The sequence below is a fragment of the Mauremys reevesii genome, linkage group 9 (genome assembly GCF_016161935.1).
Source record: "Mauremys reevesii isolate NIE-2019 linkage group 9, ASM1616193v1, whole genome shotgun sequence".
Taxonomy (NCBI): Eukaryota; Metazoa; Chordata; order Testudines; family Geoemydidae; genus Mauremys; species Mauremys reevesii.
This window is the reverse complement of record NC_052631.1, coordinates 26,562,190-26,579,834: the sequence shown is the minus strand read 5'-3', so window position 1 is coordinate 26,579,834 and position 17,645 is coordinate 26,562,190. Positions and strand designations below refer to the sequence as shown.

The following is a 17,645-nucleotide window of genomic DNA, read 5'->3' as shown; positions in this document are numbered from 1 at the left end:
GAAAATTAGGCTATCCCATTATTATACCATCCCCTCCATAAACTTATCAAGCTTAGTCTTGAAGCCAGATATGTCTTTTGCCCCCTCTACTCCCCTTGGAAGGCTGTTCCAGAACTTCACTCCTCTGACGGTTAGAAACTTTCGTCTAATTTCAGGTCTAAACTTCCTGATGGCCAGTTTATATCCATTTGTTCTTGTGTCCACATTGGTACTGAGCTTAAATAATTCCTCTCCCTCCCTGGTATTTATCCCTCTGATATATTTATAGAGAGCAATCATATCTCCCTTCAGCCTTCTTTTGGTTAGGCTAAACAAGCCAAGCTCTTTGAGTCTTCTTTCATATGACAGGTTTTCCATTCCTTGCATCATCCTAGTAGCCCTTCTCTGTGCCTGTTCCAGTTTGAATTCATCCTCCTTAAACATGGGAGACCAGAACTGCACACAGTATTCCAGGTGAGGTCTCACCAGTGCCTTGTATAACGGTACTAAGATCTCGTTATCTCTCCTGGAAATACCTCGCCTGATGCATCCCAAGACCGCTTTAGCTTTTTTCACAGCCATATCATATTGGCGACTCATAGTCATCCTGTGATCAACCAATACTTCGAGGTCCTTCTCCTCCTCTGTTACTTCCAACTGATATGTCCCCAATTTATAACCAAAATTCTTGTTATTAATCCCTAAATTTCACTATTAAATTTCATCCTTTTACTATTACTCCAGTTTACAAGGTCATCCAGATCTTCCTGTATGATATCCTGGTCCTTCTCTGTATTGGCAATACCTCCCAGCTTTGTGTCATCCGCAGACTTTATTAGCACACTCCCACTTTTTGTGCCAAGGTCAGTAATAAAAAGATTGGTCTCAAAACCGATCCCTGAGGAACTCCACTAGTAACCTCCCTCCAACCTGACAATTCACCTTCCAGTACGACCCGTTGTAGTCTCCCCTTTAACCAGTTCCTTATCAACCTTTCAATTTTCATATTGATCCCCATCTTTTCCAATTTAGCTAATAATTCCCCATGTGGATCCGTATCAAATGCCTTACTGAAATTGAGGTAAATTAGCTCCACTGCATTTCCTTTATCTAAAAAATCTGTTACCTTCTAGAAGAAGGAGATCAGGTTGGTTTGGCACGATATACCTTTTGTAAAACCATGTTGTCTTTTGTCCCAATTACCATTGACCTCAATGTCCTTGACTACTTTTTCCTTCAAAATTTTTTCCAAGACCTTGCATACCACTGACAGGCTTGGTAGTTGCCCGGATCATGTGTTTTCCCTTTCTTAAATATAGGAACTATGTTAGCAATTCTCCAGTCATACGGTATAACCCCTGAGTTTACAGATTCATTAAAAATTCTTGCTAATGGGCTTGCAATTTCATGTGCCAGTTCGTTTAATATTCTTGGATGAAGATTATCTGGGCCCCCTGATTTCGTCCCAGTAAGCTGTTAGAGTTTTGTTTTTTGCCTTGGATGTGGTAATATCTACCTCCATATCCTCATTCCTATTTGTCATCCTACCCTTATCCCTAAGCTCCTCATTAAAGACTGAGGCAAAGTATTTGTTTAGATATTGGGCCATGCCTAGATTATCCTTAACCTCCACTCCATCCTCAGTATTTAGCAGTCCCACTTCTTCTTTCTTTGTTTTCTTATTATTTATATGGCTATAGAACCTCTTACTATTGGTTTTAATTTCCTTTGCAAGGTCCAACTCTACATGGCTTTTGGCTTTTCTAACTTTATCCCTACATGTTCCGACTTCAATAAGGTAGCTTTCCTTACTGATCACTCCCATCTTCCATTCTTTGTAGGCTTTCTGCTTTTTCTTAATCACCTCTCTTAGGGCTGTTGATTAATCATAGGTAACTCACACGATTAACTCAAAAAATTAATCATGATTAAAAATATTAATTGCAATTAACAACAATTTTAATTACACTGTTAAACAATAAAATACCAATTGAAAATTTTAAAATGTTTTTGGATGCTTTTCTACATTTTCAAATATATTGATTTCAATTACAACACAGAATACAAAGTGTACAGTGATCACTTTATTACAGATATTTGCAATGTAAAAATGATAAACAAAAGTCATAATATTTTTCAGTTCACCTCATACAAGTACCATAATGCAATCTCTTTATCGTGAAAGTGCAACTTTCAAATGTAGGTTTTTTTGGTTACATAACTGCAGTCAAAAACAAAACGATGTAAAACTTTAGAACCTACAAGTCCACTCAGTCCTACTTCTTATTCAGCCAATCACTAAGACAAACAAGTTTGTTTACATTTAGGAGAGATAATGCTGCCGGCTTCTTATTTATAATGTCACCGGAAGATGAGAACAGGCATTTGCATGGCACTTTTGTAGCTGGCATTGCAAGGTATTTACGTGCCAGATATGTTAAACATTCGTATACCCCTTCATGCTTCATTCCAGAGGACATACTTCCATGCTGATTATGCTCAATTAAAAAAATGTGTTAATTAAATTTGTGACTGAACTCCTTGTGGGAGAATTGTATGTTTCCTGTTCTGTTTTACCCGCATTCCGCCATACATTTCATGTCATAGCAGTCTCGGATGATGACCCCGCACATGATCATTTTAAGAACACTTTCACAGCAGATTTGACAAAACACAAAGAAGGTACCAATGTGATATTTCTCGACCCAAAGTTTAAGAATCTGAAGAGCCGTTCAAAGTCTGAGATGGACGAGGTGTGGAGCATGCTTTCAGAAGTCTTAAAAGAGCAACACTGTGATTCAGAAACTACAGAACCCAAACCACCAAAAAGAAAATCAATCTTCTGCTGGTGGCATCTGACTTAGATGATATAAGTGAACGTGTGTTGCTCTGCACTGCTTTGGATCATTATCGAGCAGCACCTGGCGTCATGGATGAATGTCTTCTGGAATGGTGGTTGAAGCATGAAGGGACATATGAATCTTCAGCGCATCTGGCATGTAAATATCTTGCTACAACACTGCCATGTGAACGTCTGTTCTCACTTTCTGGTGACATTGTAAACAAGAAGCGGGCAGCATTATCTCCTGCAAATGTAAACAAACTTGTTTGACTGGCTGAACAAGGAGTAGGACTGAGGGGACTTGTAGGCTCTAAAGTTTTACAGTGCTTAATTTTTGAATGCAGTTATTTTTTGTATGTAATTCTACATTTGTAAGTTCAACTTTCATGATAAAGACATTGCATTACAGTGCATGAGGTGAATTGAAAAATGCAGTTTTTGTTTTACAGCACAAATATTTGTAAGAAAAAATAAATATAAAGTGAGCACTGTACATTTTGTATTCTGTGTTGTAATTGAAATCAGTATATTTGAAAATGTAGAAAACATCCAAAAATATTTAAATGGTATTCTATTATCGCTTAACAGTGCTATTAATCACGATTAATTTTTTTAATCGCACATTTAATCGCGATTAATTTTTTTAATAGCTTGGCAGCCCTATTTAGAATCCTTTTATCACTTTGATCTCTTGGTTGGTCTAGTTTTCAAGGCTGTCTTGGGGATAGTGTAGATGGGAGGAGTGTTTTAGCATTTTGTTGTCTTCATTTAAAATTCAGATTAGTGTTTCTGGCTGGCTTCATAAATCCTGCAGAGTGCTCAGAATTCTCTTAAATTCAAAAATACTGTAGTGAATTATTCCTATGTTACCCTTCAGACTTGCCAGAAATACTCAAAAGGTCTGCTCCTTGTTGAGGATAACAGAATAAACCAAAAAGGGAGTTTCTAGGTCAAACTCCTTTTGGAAGACTGTTATGCCAAAAAAGATTATAGTCCATATTTAAAAAAAAAAACAATTTTTTTCTGGCACAGTATTTGTTTAGTTTTGGTGAAGTTTAGGTAGTTGGAGGAGACTGTTAGAGCTGGTCTTAATTGGCAAGTTACACCCCCCAACCTGTGAAGACTTAGGTGTGTACATGCGATTAGTTCCCCTGAACTCAATGGGATTACTCATGCTTTTTTGAGTTCTCAATTGTCCCATTAATAGGGCTGTGCACTTGTTTAATGTAAACACAGGCATAAATCTCTGTAGGATCAAGTCACTGTCAAAACTTTATAGTAGCGATAATCACTTACTTTTGCAGTAGGAGTATTATTGTAACACTCCAGAAGTAGGTTGAACTGCAAAAGGGGCACCATTGCTTCATTGTAGCTGTTTATTTTGGCTGATTCAGTATGTGTAGTGAAGATCTGTTTGTCAGTTGTGGTTTCAGCCACCAAGCTGAAATGGTTGCATAGAAAGTTTCAGCAAAGCAAAATATGATACAGACCATTTCTCTTTGTACCTGTCATAAATCAGATGCTGTTTTTGCTCTCTGCTCTTGGGGCAGGACTACATTGGATGGTGTTCTTAAACCTTGCACAGATCTCAAGTCTGAATGAAGCTGCCTCTGTAATGCAGTGGGAACACATTTTTACCTTTGTTCTCTGAACTGCACTGGTTTCCTGTTTGTTTCTGGGAGCAATTCGAGATGTTGATTCTAATCTGTAAAGTTTTTCATTCTGTCTGACACCATGTCTCTCTATGCACCATCATAACACATGAGATGCTGACAGCTCCTAGATATGTGATCTGAAGGGCTGGAGCAGAGGGTCCCCAGCTGTGGGAGCGCTCTGCTTTGGGCAATCCAAGAGCGTTTTCAGATTAACTGTGTGGTGTTTTTTTTCCGAAGGCCATGCAAGACACAATTTTTAGTCCAGATCTACTCTGGTTATTGATCATCCCTGTGATATTTATAATGGCTTGTTAAAGCAACAGGGCTGCTTGTGCTTTCTGTTGTGAACAGTTTCATTTGTTCTTTGTTAACTTGTGTCATGTGCCTAGCTGCCACAGCACAAGTGCATAAAAATATAGAAATGTCATCCCTTCTGTTTCCTACAGCTTCAGCTGAAAGTCTTCAGGTTTCTAATCCAAAAATAATATAGAGTTCTGGGTGGTTCTTAGTGTCCTCTGAAATGTGTCTTGTGCTTTTTGGATGGTGTAACATTTAAATACCTTCTGAAAGCTTGTGGTCATTGAGCATTGTGGTGTGCATTCAAGTAAGTGCCAGAATTACCTCAGGAGTTTAGCCATGTCATTCCACTTGGGTATGCGGTGTCCACAACTTTTGATGTCAGTGTCCCTCTACCAGTACTACAGAAAAGAGGCTGGGAGGCAAGGACCAGATGTATAGCTCCATTTAGCAATGAGAAGTAAACCTAACTCTTGCCCCACCTCCTTAAAAATATGGAGCCATCTTTGGAGAAGTGGGATAAATGCTAATGGTTCTTCAGACGTGAGTCTTGAAGCGCCTAAACTGGACGTACAACAACTTTGTTATGGGATTTCCCTTTTACAGGCCACACTAAATACATCTTTGAAGAAGGGAGGGGGAAGTAGATGGAAAGATTAAATTTGTGTGTGTAGTAAGACCATGTTTGGCTTTAACAGTACACTGGAGAACTTCTTTATGAAGACCATGTCATTTTAGAAAATGGCCCTTGTAGTGAAGCCTAGAGCAGTGAGACCTATAGTAGGGTCATCTGCTGAGTAAGTGCTGATAATGGAAATCAGTGATAGTGATGGCAGCTTAAATATTTAAGTTTGGTCATTCTCCTAAGATGTTTACCTATATATTTTTCCCCAAATGTATCATGTTTTTGTATATAGAGAAATTCTAGTGCCTCACATAAAGTGCTTTGCATGGGGAAACAGTGTTGGAGCTGATAGGAACACAGGCAGGCCATAGAATCCTTTTGCATTTCACTCCCCACCAAAAGAAAACCAAACCAATAACAACAACAACAACAAAAGGTTGCAGATCAGTACAGTTCATTGGCTGTAATGCTGAATACAACCTGTGTGTAACAGACGGGCTGGAGCCTGGCACCTCCTATCTCCGGGTCTCAGTAGGTAATCTGTGAGTTACGGTTTTTGGAGGGAGTGTGTGACTGTTGAGAGCAAGGCCTACTGGGAATGGGGAAGCAGAATATAAAAGGCAGGTGACCAGCTCTTATTTGCCAGTGTGGAGAGAGACTTGCTAAGAGCAGCATGCTGATGAGATTCTCCAGTGACTGGGGTCAGCAAGCAGGATTCCCAGTAAGGGGCCATGCTAAAGCCTGTGGAAGGAGATGGGCCAGTGTAGGAAGTGGGTCACAGAGAACTATGCATGGAGAAGGCAGCTTTTTTGCTGCTGTAAGATGTTAGGGGCTGGAGCCTCTGATTAGAGGATGGCACAGGCTTCCCTGTGGTGCTGCCTGACAGCGGTAGTGTACTGGCATCATGGCAGTCAAGGGGTAAAGGGGCTGTTATGATACCACTGAAGCAGAGGGGGAAATTCCAGACTTGTCCAGACAGGTTTTCCTTTGGGCCTTTGTTTACCCCAAAAGGGAATGCTTTTCATTTGGTCAGAGGGTCAAACTACCTTAGCAGTAAAGGCAAGCAGAGGCATAGATGGAGGAAACAGAGGCAGGGGTCCACCTAGCTTTGCATGTACCCCATAATGGGGGCTAGTGGATCTATCCAGTTCCTGGACCTGGATTGATGTGTGTAGTCAAGTCCTGCCACATTCTTGGCTAACCCAGAGCTCAGCCCTATGGCATACAGAGGGCTGTGGAATCAAACTCTGCTCCTTCTGTGCTTCCCGTCCTCCCCACTCCCAAATAGTAGAACCATATTGGTTCTATTGTGCGTGGGCCTGACATGCAGATACTTGGATGATTTGATCTCCAGGCAGTTTCTGTTCTTCCTTCTTTCCTCCTTTTTATAGGAACCCTCTAACAAAAATACAGACAGGTTTGAGCTGAAGCCTCGAAATCTGGAATGAGTTGCATACTGTCATTCTTTCTCTAAAATTGTATGAAAAGGGAAGATTTGCAGAGAATACACAGTCCATGTGCAAAATATGCAGTGTGACACACCAAGACTTTTATAAAAATATGTTGATGCAAATGATCAAATTTAAAAAAAACTAAATTTAATTAACAAAAATATGCTCTTTGCAGGATGAACTTACTGCAGTGAATGTAAAGCAGGGTTTCAATAATCAACCAGCCTTCTCTGGAGATGAGCATGGATCTGCTAGAAATATTGTCATTAATGCCTCAAAGGTAAGGCAAGGTTTGTTAGTTTGCTGGAGTACAGATTCACAAATGCATGTGTATTTTACCATTTAAGTTACTTTTTTTTTGGAGGATGTGGGGAGGGAAAGCTGTCTACAATTTGTAAGTGAACAGTGGTGTTTTTTGTTGCAGATTGTTCTACCCTTAAGTCTTAGTATTTGTAGATCAAGATTGAATGTTTGTCTAGAAGATATGCTCTAGGAATTATTTTCAGGAAGTTCTGTGAACTGAGCTATACAGACATCAGAATAGAAGATCACAATGGTCCCTTCTGGTCTAAGAATCTGAGTATTGAAGTTAATTATAAACCTAATGTAAGAATGTTGAGAATAAATTCCAGTTCTTCAGCTGGTTACTGTACTGCTGTCAGATGTTAATAATAGGGTTGTAAGTAATAACCAGCATGGATTTGTCAAGAACAAATAAGGTCAAACCAATCTAACTCTTTGACAGGGTTACTGGCCTAGAGGATAGGAGGGAAGCTTTAGATGTGATGATCTTGATTTTAGTAAGGCTTTTGACATAGTCTCATAAGGAAATTAGGGAAATGTGGCCTAGATGAATTTACTATAAGGTGGGTATACAACTGGTTGAAAGACAATACTCAGAGTAATTATTAATGGATCCCTTTCAAACTGGGGGGATGTATCTAGTGGAGTTGCACAGGGGTCTGTTTTAGACCCGATATTATTCAATATTTTCATTGATGACTTGGATAATGGGCATGCGCAGGAGGGGGCAAGTAGAGCCATGCCCCCACCCCCAATAATCGGCAGGGCCACAGAACAACTCCTGGCCCCAGGGCCGCGGCACGGAGAGTAAACTACTCCCTGCTGCGGCGGGGGCACAGAATGTGATCCTCCAAAAGTGGTCCAATTCAAATTCCTGCAGACACCTCTGTTTATATTTGCAGATGACCCCAAGTTGGGAGAAGTTGCTAGCAGTTTGGTGGACAGGATTAGAATTCAAAATGACCTTGACAAATTGGAGAATTGGTCTGAAATCAATGAGATGAAGTTCCTTAAAGACAAGTGCAAAGTACTACACTTAGGAAGGAAAAATCAATGTAGAATTACAAAATGGGGAATAACTGGCTAGGTGTCGGGCCGTACTGCTGAAAAGGATCTGAGGATAATAGTGGCTCACAAATGGAATATGTGTCAACAGAATGATGCAGTTTTGAAAAAAACCTAATATCATTCTGACCTGTATGAACAGGAGTATTGTATGTAAAACATGGGATGCAATTGTCTTGCTCTGTTTGGCACTGTACTGCAGCTGAGGCTGCACCCATGTCCAGTTCTGGGTGCCACACTTTAGGAAAGATATGGACAAACTGGAGAGAGTCCAGAAGAAAAATACTGAAAATGATAAAAGGCTTAGAAAACCTGGTGTATGAGGAAAAGTTAGAAAAAATTGGACTCCTTTAGTCTTAAGAAAAGACTAGGTGTGGGGGTGGGGAGAACGGGATAACAATCTTCAGATATGTTAAGGGCTGCTATAAAGAGGACTCTGATCAATTTTTCTCCCTGTACACTGAAGTTAGGACTAGAAGTAATCAGTTTAATTAGCAGCAAGGGAGATTTAGGTTAGATATAAAGAAAAGCATTTGAATAGGCTTCCAAGAGAGGCTGTCAAGTTCCCATCATTGGAGGTTTTTAAGAACAGGTTAGACAAACACCTGTACAGGGATGGTCTATGTAAACTTGTTCTTGACTTAGCACAGAGAGCTGGACTAGATAACTTCTCGTGATCCCTTACAGCCCTCTATGTGGGGGGAAAAAAAGGATACTTAAAAACTGAGTACTGTATACTTGACATAATACCAGATTGTAACATTTCAGCCCGAACAAGGTAATTACTTTTTGTTTCTAGTCTATGTTTTCATGGTTTATAAAGGCAATAATGACTTTCTTTCCTTGTAGGTAATCATTGCTGGTATAAAGACACCTGCCTTGTGGTGGGCCATTAACTATTCCAGCTGTTTACTTACTGCCAGGAAATACCTTCCCCATCAGCCATTGTTGCTTGTTCAATTTTATTCAAATGAGCATTTTTTTAAAAATGTAGTTTTGAATTGTATTTACTGAAACTTCACACAAATTTTTTTATGAAGAAAGCTAAGCAAGTATCAAAGTACTGCAAAGCTCAGTAAAATATTGGTAAAACTCTTCTAACATGATCATTACAGCTGATAACTCAAATTATTTTTTGAAAACAAGGTTTTTCAAAGGAAAGAGAATTTCTTTGTTTTCCTCCTCTGTTCTCCTCCCCCACTCCACCACTGGGAAAGGAGGTAGGGGGAAGGAATTATTTATTTACTGACCAAAAAACTGAAGTTTCAAGCAAAATGGAAAAAAAACTTTATTGCATTTGTAATTTTTAATAGAAAACACTTATCTTCAGAGCTGGTTGGAAAAGTGATTTTATTGTGATAAGTAATCAACTATTTTGTACACAGAGGACATGTAGCTGTTATTTGGGGAAGCATAAATATCAAAATATGATATTTGCCAATTATTTTAAAATATTGAAAGATGCATATACAAATTGTTTCTATTGACAAAATACTAGAGCATTTGTGCGACATTCTTGTGGCTTTCGTATCCTCTAGAACTGCTATCTGCAGACACTTGCTTTGTCATTTAACTTTTAAATGATGAGATCTTAACTATTCAAAAATACAAACTTTAAAAAAAAAACAGTTCTGAGGAAATGCTCATAGCTGTTAAAACTGTTTTATTCTACACAACTTAAAATATGTTCAATGTCTATTTTAAAGCCTTTCTGCTGAAATTAAAACATAACCAACTGGAAACATTCTCCATGAAGATTAAAAAGCCCCCCCTCAAAATGGTTTTAAAATATCCACCTGTAATAGCTTATGTTGAGATGAAATACTTGTTTTGAGATGTAAATAAATTTGGATAACTTTTTTTTCTTTATCCCATCTTTGTTTTTCCTGCTGTTGGTAGGACAGTCAATTTTGGTTGCACATATTCCTTGAGGTTTCATCACATGACCTCTTTAATTAAAGATTAATCTTTAATTCCTGGAGACTGCAGGACAATCCTGGAGGATTGGCAACCCTCACTGTTGGTTGAACCTGAAATTGCTGAAATACTGTAAAAGGCAATTCCCTCGAGCATTTTTGGCTTAGAAATAGGGCTGTCGATTAATTGCAGTTAACTCACATGATTAACTCAGATTAATCACAATTTAAAAATTATTCACGATTAATCTCACCACTAAACAATAGAATACCAATTGATATTAAATACTTTTGGATGTTTTTCTACATTTTCAAATATATTGATTTCTATTACAACACAGACTACAAAGTGTACAGTGCTCACTTTATATTATTTTTTATTACAAATATTTGCACTGTAAAAATGATAAACAAAAGAAATAGTATTTTGCAATTCACCTCATACAAGTACTGTAGTGCAATCTCTTGATCGTGAAAGCATAACGTACAAACATAGTTTTTTTGTTACATAACTGCACTCAAAAACAAAACAATGTAAAACTTTAGAACAGTGGTTCTCAAACTTTTGTACTGGTGACCCCTTTCACATAGCAAGCCTCTGAGTGTGACTCCCCTTATAAATTAAAAACACTTGAAATATATTTAACACCATTATAAATGCTGGAGGCAAAGTGGGGTCTGGGGCTGACAGCTCGTGATCCCCCATGTAATAACTTTGTGACTTCCCGAGGGTTTGAGATCCCCAGTTTGAGAACCTCTGTTTTAGAGCCTACAAGTCCACTCAGGCCTACTTTTTGTTCAGCCAATTGCTAAGACAAACAAGTTTGTTTACATTTAGTGGAGGTACTGCTGACTGCTTCTTATTTACGTCACCGGAAAATGAGAACAGGCATTTGCATGGCACTTTTGTAGCCAGTATTGTGAGGTATTTACGTACCAGATATGCTAAACATTCGTATGCCCCTTCATGCTCCGACCACCATTCCAGAGGACATACTTCCATGCTGCTGATGCTCATTTAAAAAAATGTGTTAATTACATTTGTGACTGAACTCCTTGGGGGAGAATTCTATGTCTCCTGTTCTGTTTTACTGGCATTCTGCCATACATTTCATGTTATAGCAGTCTCGGATGATGACCCAGCACATGATCATTTTAAGAACACTTTCACGGCAGATTTAACAAAATGTAAAGAAGGTACCAATGTGAGATTTCTAAAAATAGCTACAGCACTTGACCCAAGGATTAAGCATCTGAAGTGCTGTCCCAAATCTGAGAGGGACAAGGTGTGGAGCATGCTTTAAGAAGTCTTAAAAGAGCAACACTCCGATGTGGAAACTACAGAACTCAAACCACTAAAAAAAGATATCAACCTTCTGCTGGTGGCATCTGACTCAGATGACAAAAGTGAACATGAATTGGATTGTTATCGAGCAGAACCCATCCTCAGCATGGATGCATGTCCTCTGGAATGGTGGTTGAAGCATGAAGGGACATATGACTCTTTAGTGCATCTGGCACATAAATATCTTGCTACACCAGCTGCAACAGTGCCATGTGAATGCCTGTTCGCAGTTTCTTGTGACGTTGTAAACAAGAAGTGGGCAGCATTATCGCTTGCAAATTGTAAACCAACTTGTTTGTCTGAGTGACTGTCTGACAACTCTACATTTGTAAGTTGAACTTTCACGATAAAGAGATTGCACTACAGTACTTGCAGTATGGAAATTGAAGAAAATTTTTTTTTTACAGTGAAAATATATCTGTAATCAAAAAGAAATATAAAGTGATCACTGTACACTTTGTGTTCTGTGTTGTAATTGAAATCAATATATTAGAAAATGTAGAAAACATCCAAAAATATTTAAATAAATGGTATTCTATGATTAACAGCACGATTAATCAAGATTAATTTTTAGTCACTTGACAGCCCTACTTAGAAGAAATCAAGAAGTATGGGAAATCTCATGAATCTATGCTTAAACATTTGCATACACATTTGAACCTTTATATGCTTATCCGTGCCTTTTCAGGTTTGAATATCATCGCTGATGGTGGAAGGGAATTGAATACTGTTCTGGTCATAACTGAGGGTTTGTCTACATGGCAAGATACTGAGTGGCAAACCAGGGTGTGAATCTACAGTACTCTAGGTCGCTGCATAGTAATGTCCCACATGGACACTGCTACAGCACACTGAAAGTCATGGAGTGAGGCTTAGCGGACTACTACTTGAAAATACCTACGCTAAGTCATTCACTGTGTTGTAACAGTGTCCACTTGGGACGTTACTGCGTGGCAAGCTGGGGTGCTGTAGATTGATACCCTTGCTTGCTGAGCAGTAATTTACCAAGTCCACAGTTTGCTTTTAAGCAAAGGGTGTGTGTGGGGTAGGGGAAGGGGCATGCACATGCCGTTACTCATAACGTGTTATAATGATGAAAGATCGAGGAACAGTGAGAAATGTATTACTGTTAAAGTAGTTATTTTAGACTTGTATTATGGTCTCAATCCAGCAAAGGATTTAAGCACACTTTTAACTTTAAGCACACGAGGAGTCCCATTAAAATGGGACGATTCATGTACTTAATGTTTAGGAGAATTTTCAGTTCTTTCTTGGAATGGGCCTAAATTGGGGATAATGTTCTGTTGGAGAGACATGGAAGTATGGGTTATAGTGTAATCACTGGAAGTATGATGTTCACTGCATTTTTTTTTAACTTTATCAGGCATCTTCAAGAGCCTTTCTTTTTTACTGCTTGGCTCTATTGGCTCTTATCTCCTATGACTAGTAGTGGTGCTCTGGTGCTTAGCATCAGGAAACTCCAACTCCGAGCTCCAGGGAATTAAAGTGTAAGCTCATTAAACTGATAGCTTAGACTAGAGTGATGACTACCTCTATTCAAATGGAAATCCTGTGTGTGTTAATGTACAATAGATGCTTACTTATTATGTTTGTTTTGTTTTTCCACCAGATTGGCGCTTATTTTAGCAGCATATTAGCAGAAAAGCTAAAACTTAATACTTTCCAGGACACAGGAAAGAAGAAACCACAAGTAAATGCCAAAGATAATTATTGGCTGGTTACTGCTCGCTCTCAGAGTGCAATTCACAACTGGTTCACAGATTTAGCAGGAAATAAACCACTGACTATTTTAGCAAAAAAGGTATAAACAGATTTTCACTCCCTTTTTTTTTTAATGTTCCTTGGATTTTACAGAGTGGAGTATTTATATAATACTTTATTTATATTTATATTAACCAATGCATATTTCTGCATTTATTATTAAAAAGTGACCTGATCTCATTCTGATCACAAAGCAGGGCTTTTTATAAATCATTGTGCAGTAAGGGTGTAGATAGATATGGACTCCTCTATATACATCACACATGGACTCCTCTATATACATCAACTGAGGGAAATGCTTTTTTCTCTGTCCTGAGATGTACAGTAATGGGAAAATTGGCATACTTTATAATTGGGGTCCCCACTGAAATCAATATGATTTTGCCACTGACTTCAGCGGGAGTAGTAGGATGCTTTGAAATGTTTATTCTTGTCTTTATACCTTCTTATTTAAAAGAAAAGAGGCTAGATTCCCAAACACCATCTAAACTGTGAAGTTCTTTGTGCAAACTGCCTTATTTCTCTTTGGCTATAGTTAACCTTGGGTAACCAGGTTCTCTGTGTATACACTTTATTTAGATGTTTTCTGTCTCAATGCAAGAATTCTGCTCTACCAAAATTTCTCAGAACAAAGTAGGAAAGTGTTGGAGGTTGATGCAATATTGAGAGAAACACCTTGCTTTTTACTCCAATCTTCTTGAATGTCCTTACTATCTCTTGTAAATTCTTTTCCTTTCACCATTCTTATGCCTAAGATCTTGCTCAGGTTTGATAGCAGCATACTTCCAACAGCTCAAGGATGGGGGAAGACATCTTGCTTCTTTTCAGGTTTCTTTCAAACAGCATGACGTGTCTAAAAAAAAAAATTAGTGTGAAACTAGGAAAAAATTCTATCAAACTGATCAGTTAGGAATATTGAGACAATCAAGACAAATGTCAGTCTGGCAATGGAAATCTTAGACTGTGCTTGAGATGGAAACTGGAACCAAAATAACTAAACTGGTGTCATTAGTTACTTTGGTGTAAATCTGTCTGTGACAATCTTATTCTGGAATAAAAGTGCCCTATGAATTTAAGCGACAAAGAGTCCTGTGGCACCTTATAGACTCAGGCGTATTGGAGCATAAGCTTTCATGGGTGAATACCCACTTCGTCAGATGAAGCGAGTATTCATCCACGAAAGCTTATGCTCCAATACGTCTGTCAGTCTATATGGTGCCATAGGACTGTTGCTTTTTACAGATCCAGACTAACACGGCTACCCCTCTGATACTATGAATTTAAGTTGCATTGAAATATGGTACTCTTATTCCACAATAAGATTATGCACAGAGATACTTGAACAGATATAAATAAAGCTGTGAGTTTGTAGCAGGGTGGACCCCTGCTCCTGGTTTTAAGGGGTTTAAAAGCGGCTTGGCAGGGCTTGAGAGCTGCTGCTCTCAAAGCTGGGCTGATTGGGGAAGTAGCCGCAGCTGGGCCACACCCCAGTCAGGCCACAGCTGGCCCCTATAAAAGGCTGTGAGCCAGGAGCCCACTCAGTCTCTCTCTGTCTTCAGAGAGAGAAGGGCCTGGCTGCAGGGAATTGAGACAAGGTACCTAGGATGAAGCAGGGCTGGGGAAAGGCTGAGGAGCTGGGGAAGCTCCAGCCTAGAAAACCCCAGGCTGCGGCCTAGTATAGGGCAAAAGGTACTGGGGGTTGCAGGGGGCAACCTAGAGGTAGGCCAAGGCAGCAGATCCAAACCCCCTTTGCCGATGATGAGTGCTGGCTACTGCAGTCTGCCCCAGCGAACAGGGGCTAGATAGAGACTGGGCAGTAGCCACTACTGAGGCGAAGTGGGGATAGTAGGGTGGGGGTTCCCCTGGGACGGGGAAACCCAGTTAAGAGTTAAAGGGGCACCGGGGTCCTGGGAGGGACACGGGGCCAGTAGCAAACAGGTGGATCACCGGCCTGCAGAGGGCGCTCCAGGGCTGGACAGAGCTAATTCCCCAGAGCAACCAGTAGGAGGCGCCGCAGGGGTGAGTTGGACCCGTTACAGAGTTACACCAAGTTTGGTCCTGGTTTCTTTGTTTACAAGGCCCACAACTAAAATGAGTGAGTGTTTTATAATAAGAGCTATACTCATTGTCAACCAATTAGGTTCGTTTCTTAACTTCCAAAAATGTTAATCTCAGAAGTGGTGATACTGAAAGGATCCTTTAGACTATATTCTTGCTTCTTAGTAAGTGGCCAGGACACTTAAATGTCTGAATAGCTGGGATAATTGACCTGCCAATAACACCACAAAGGGATGCTAACACTGTCATGTGTCTAGTAACACAGAGTGGACCAACCACTGTTGCTGAACACCTGTAAGATACTGTGTGAAAAAAATTCTACCAGTCAATGTCAAAGATCATAAAAGCAGCCATTATTATACCAGGGTCTGCAAGCTGAGCTTTCATGCTTTACTCCACAGTATGAGTTGTTTTCCTCCTTAGATATTGCTTCAAAATGCATTACAAAATTATTCCACATACATGCAAAAAGTTAGATGATCTCCTGAGTTTATGGATTAACATAAAATTCCTTCTGAAGTGTATTTTAGAATTAAATAGTCAAGGTCTATAGAAACCCAAGCTGGTTTTCTTACAGTTTGTTATATTGGATTTGCTATAGTATTTATTTTCTGTTTCATTCCAGGTTCCTATTCTCAGTAAAAAGGAGGATGTCTTTGCTTATTTAGCAAAATTTTCTGTGCCACTACTGCGAGCGGCATGGCTGATCAAGATGACATGTGCCTACTATGCTGCTGTTTCTGAAGCTAAAATTAAAAAACGTCAGGCTACTGATCCAAATATTGGTAAATGAACAAGAATTCTAATGTCTAACTGCACTGTAATAATTGACTGGAACTGTTCCTTTTGTTCAGTGTTCTGGTGTTGCTAGGAAAGTATGTAGCAAAGAATCATTTATTAGTAGAAGTCTTATTTTTTTTTTCCATTAGGATTTCTATTCCCCTGGCTCGCGCTCCTCCCCAAATCGTCAAATAATACAAAGCGCTATAAGATATAAAATATTGCCCCATACAATTACCTCTCCACCTGTCAAATCAAATCCCAAATCTCTAATCACTTTATTGAAAAGAATATACTGTATCTTAATCATCAGCTGCTGACATTCATTCCAGTGTAGAAAGCTCACCTAGGGGTCTATGGCCATTCAAGTTCCTCTTATTATGAAGTTAAAGGCTTAAATGGCCAGAGGTCCTTGTATGGTAGGATGAATGTCATCCTGGAGTGAATTGAATTGTTACTTTGAAAAACCTGAAATGAAATTTGAAAGTTTATATTTTAGGCATAATTATATTTAAACGATTGTGGGAGCACTTTTCATTTCACCAGTGGGGGTTGAATGCTACCTTCTGGCACCAACCAGACGTACTGGGCCAAGTACTGAATGTACCATGTATGTGAACATGAAAATCTAAAGGGCTTTCAAGAACAGTGACAATGGCATGCTCTTTCAAGAGAAATGGGGAATTTATGTCTTCCTGCTGAACTCCAACTTGAAAACCTATTTGCAGGCTGTTCAAGGCTGGAGAGTTTACATTTCATGTCAGATTTTGTGTGTGTCCACTCAGGGTTGGCTGCCTGATCCAGAGCTGACCTGCATGTCTTTCTCAGTGTTGTCAGAATAGCTTAGTGTGAGCTCTCTGGGGCAGGGACTGTCTTCTCACTTCCTTGTGTGTACAGTGCCTGCCAGAATGGTGCTGCTGATTGTGGTTCCTAGGCACTACCAGAACATACATCATAATTGGAACAAACCTGCTCCTGGGGGAAATAGCCATATATCAGATCAGAAAAATGGCATAAGTCATTAGCATGGTCCATCTCGTTCCCCCGCTACCCATGTTCTATTTCCTCTGGGCCCAGCCCACTATTCCCACTGCGGATCTCTCTCTTCTGTACTCTAGCACTATGTCCCTTACCTAAATCCTCCCTCTCTAGCTTCTTCCTGCCACTCTTCCTTGTTTGCGGGTTTGTACTAATTTATTCTTTGTATTATGGTAACATCTAGAAACCCCAGTCAAGAATCAGGGCTGTATTGTGCTAGGCACTGTGCCTGCCAAATGACAAAGACAGTCCCAACCCCAGGCTAGGTATGAGACAGGACAAAATACAGTAGAAGCTCAGAGATACAAACACCAGAATTATGAACTAACTGGTCAACCAAACAGCTCATTTGGTACTGGAAGTACACAATCAGGCAGCAGCAGAGACGAAAAAGAAGGGAGGGGGGGAGCAGATACGGTACAGTATTGTAAACTACTAAAAAAAAATAAAATAAAGGGAAAGTTTTCAAAAAAAGATTTGACAAGATAAGGGAACAGTTTCAGTGTTTC

At 39.5% G+C, this 17,645-nt stretch overlaps 1 protein-coding gene across 12 annotated transcripts in view; it reads left to right on the top strand.

Annotated features, from left to right (window-relative positions):
* Positions 1 to 17,645, top strand: part of MED12L (mediator complex subunit 12L) — a 330,165-nt gene that overhangs the window by 41,585 nt on the left and 270,935 nt on the right. For all 12 annotated transcript variants that reach the window (XM_039487294.1, XM_039487298.1, XM_039487297.1 and 9 more), the window contains 3 exons: positions 7,025 to 7,129; positions 13,109 to 13,300; positions 15,944 to 16,103. In XM_039487294.1, coding sequence (XP_039343228.1) covers positions 7,025 to 7,129; positions 13,109 to 13,300; positions 15,944 to 16,103 — 457 coding nt within the window. The remainder of the gene's footprint in view (positions 1 to 7,024; positions 7,130 to 13,108; positions 13,301 to 15,943; positions 16,104 to 17,645) is intronic.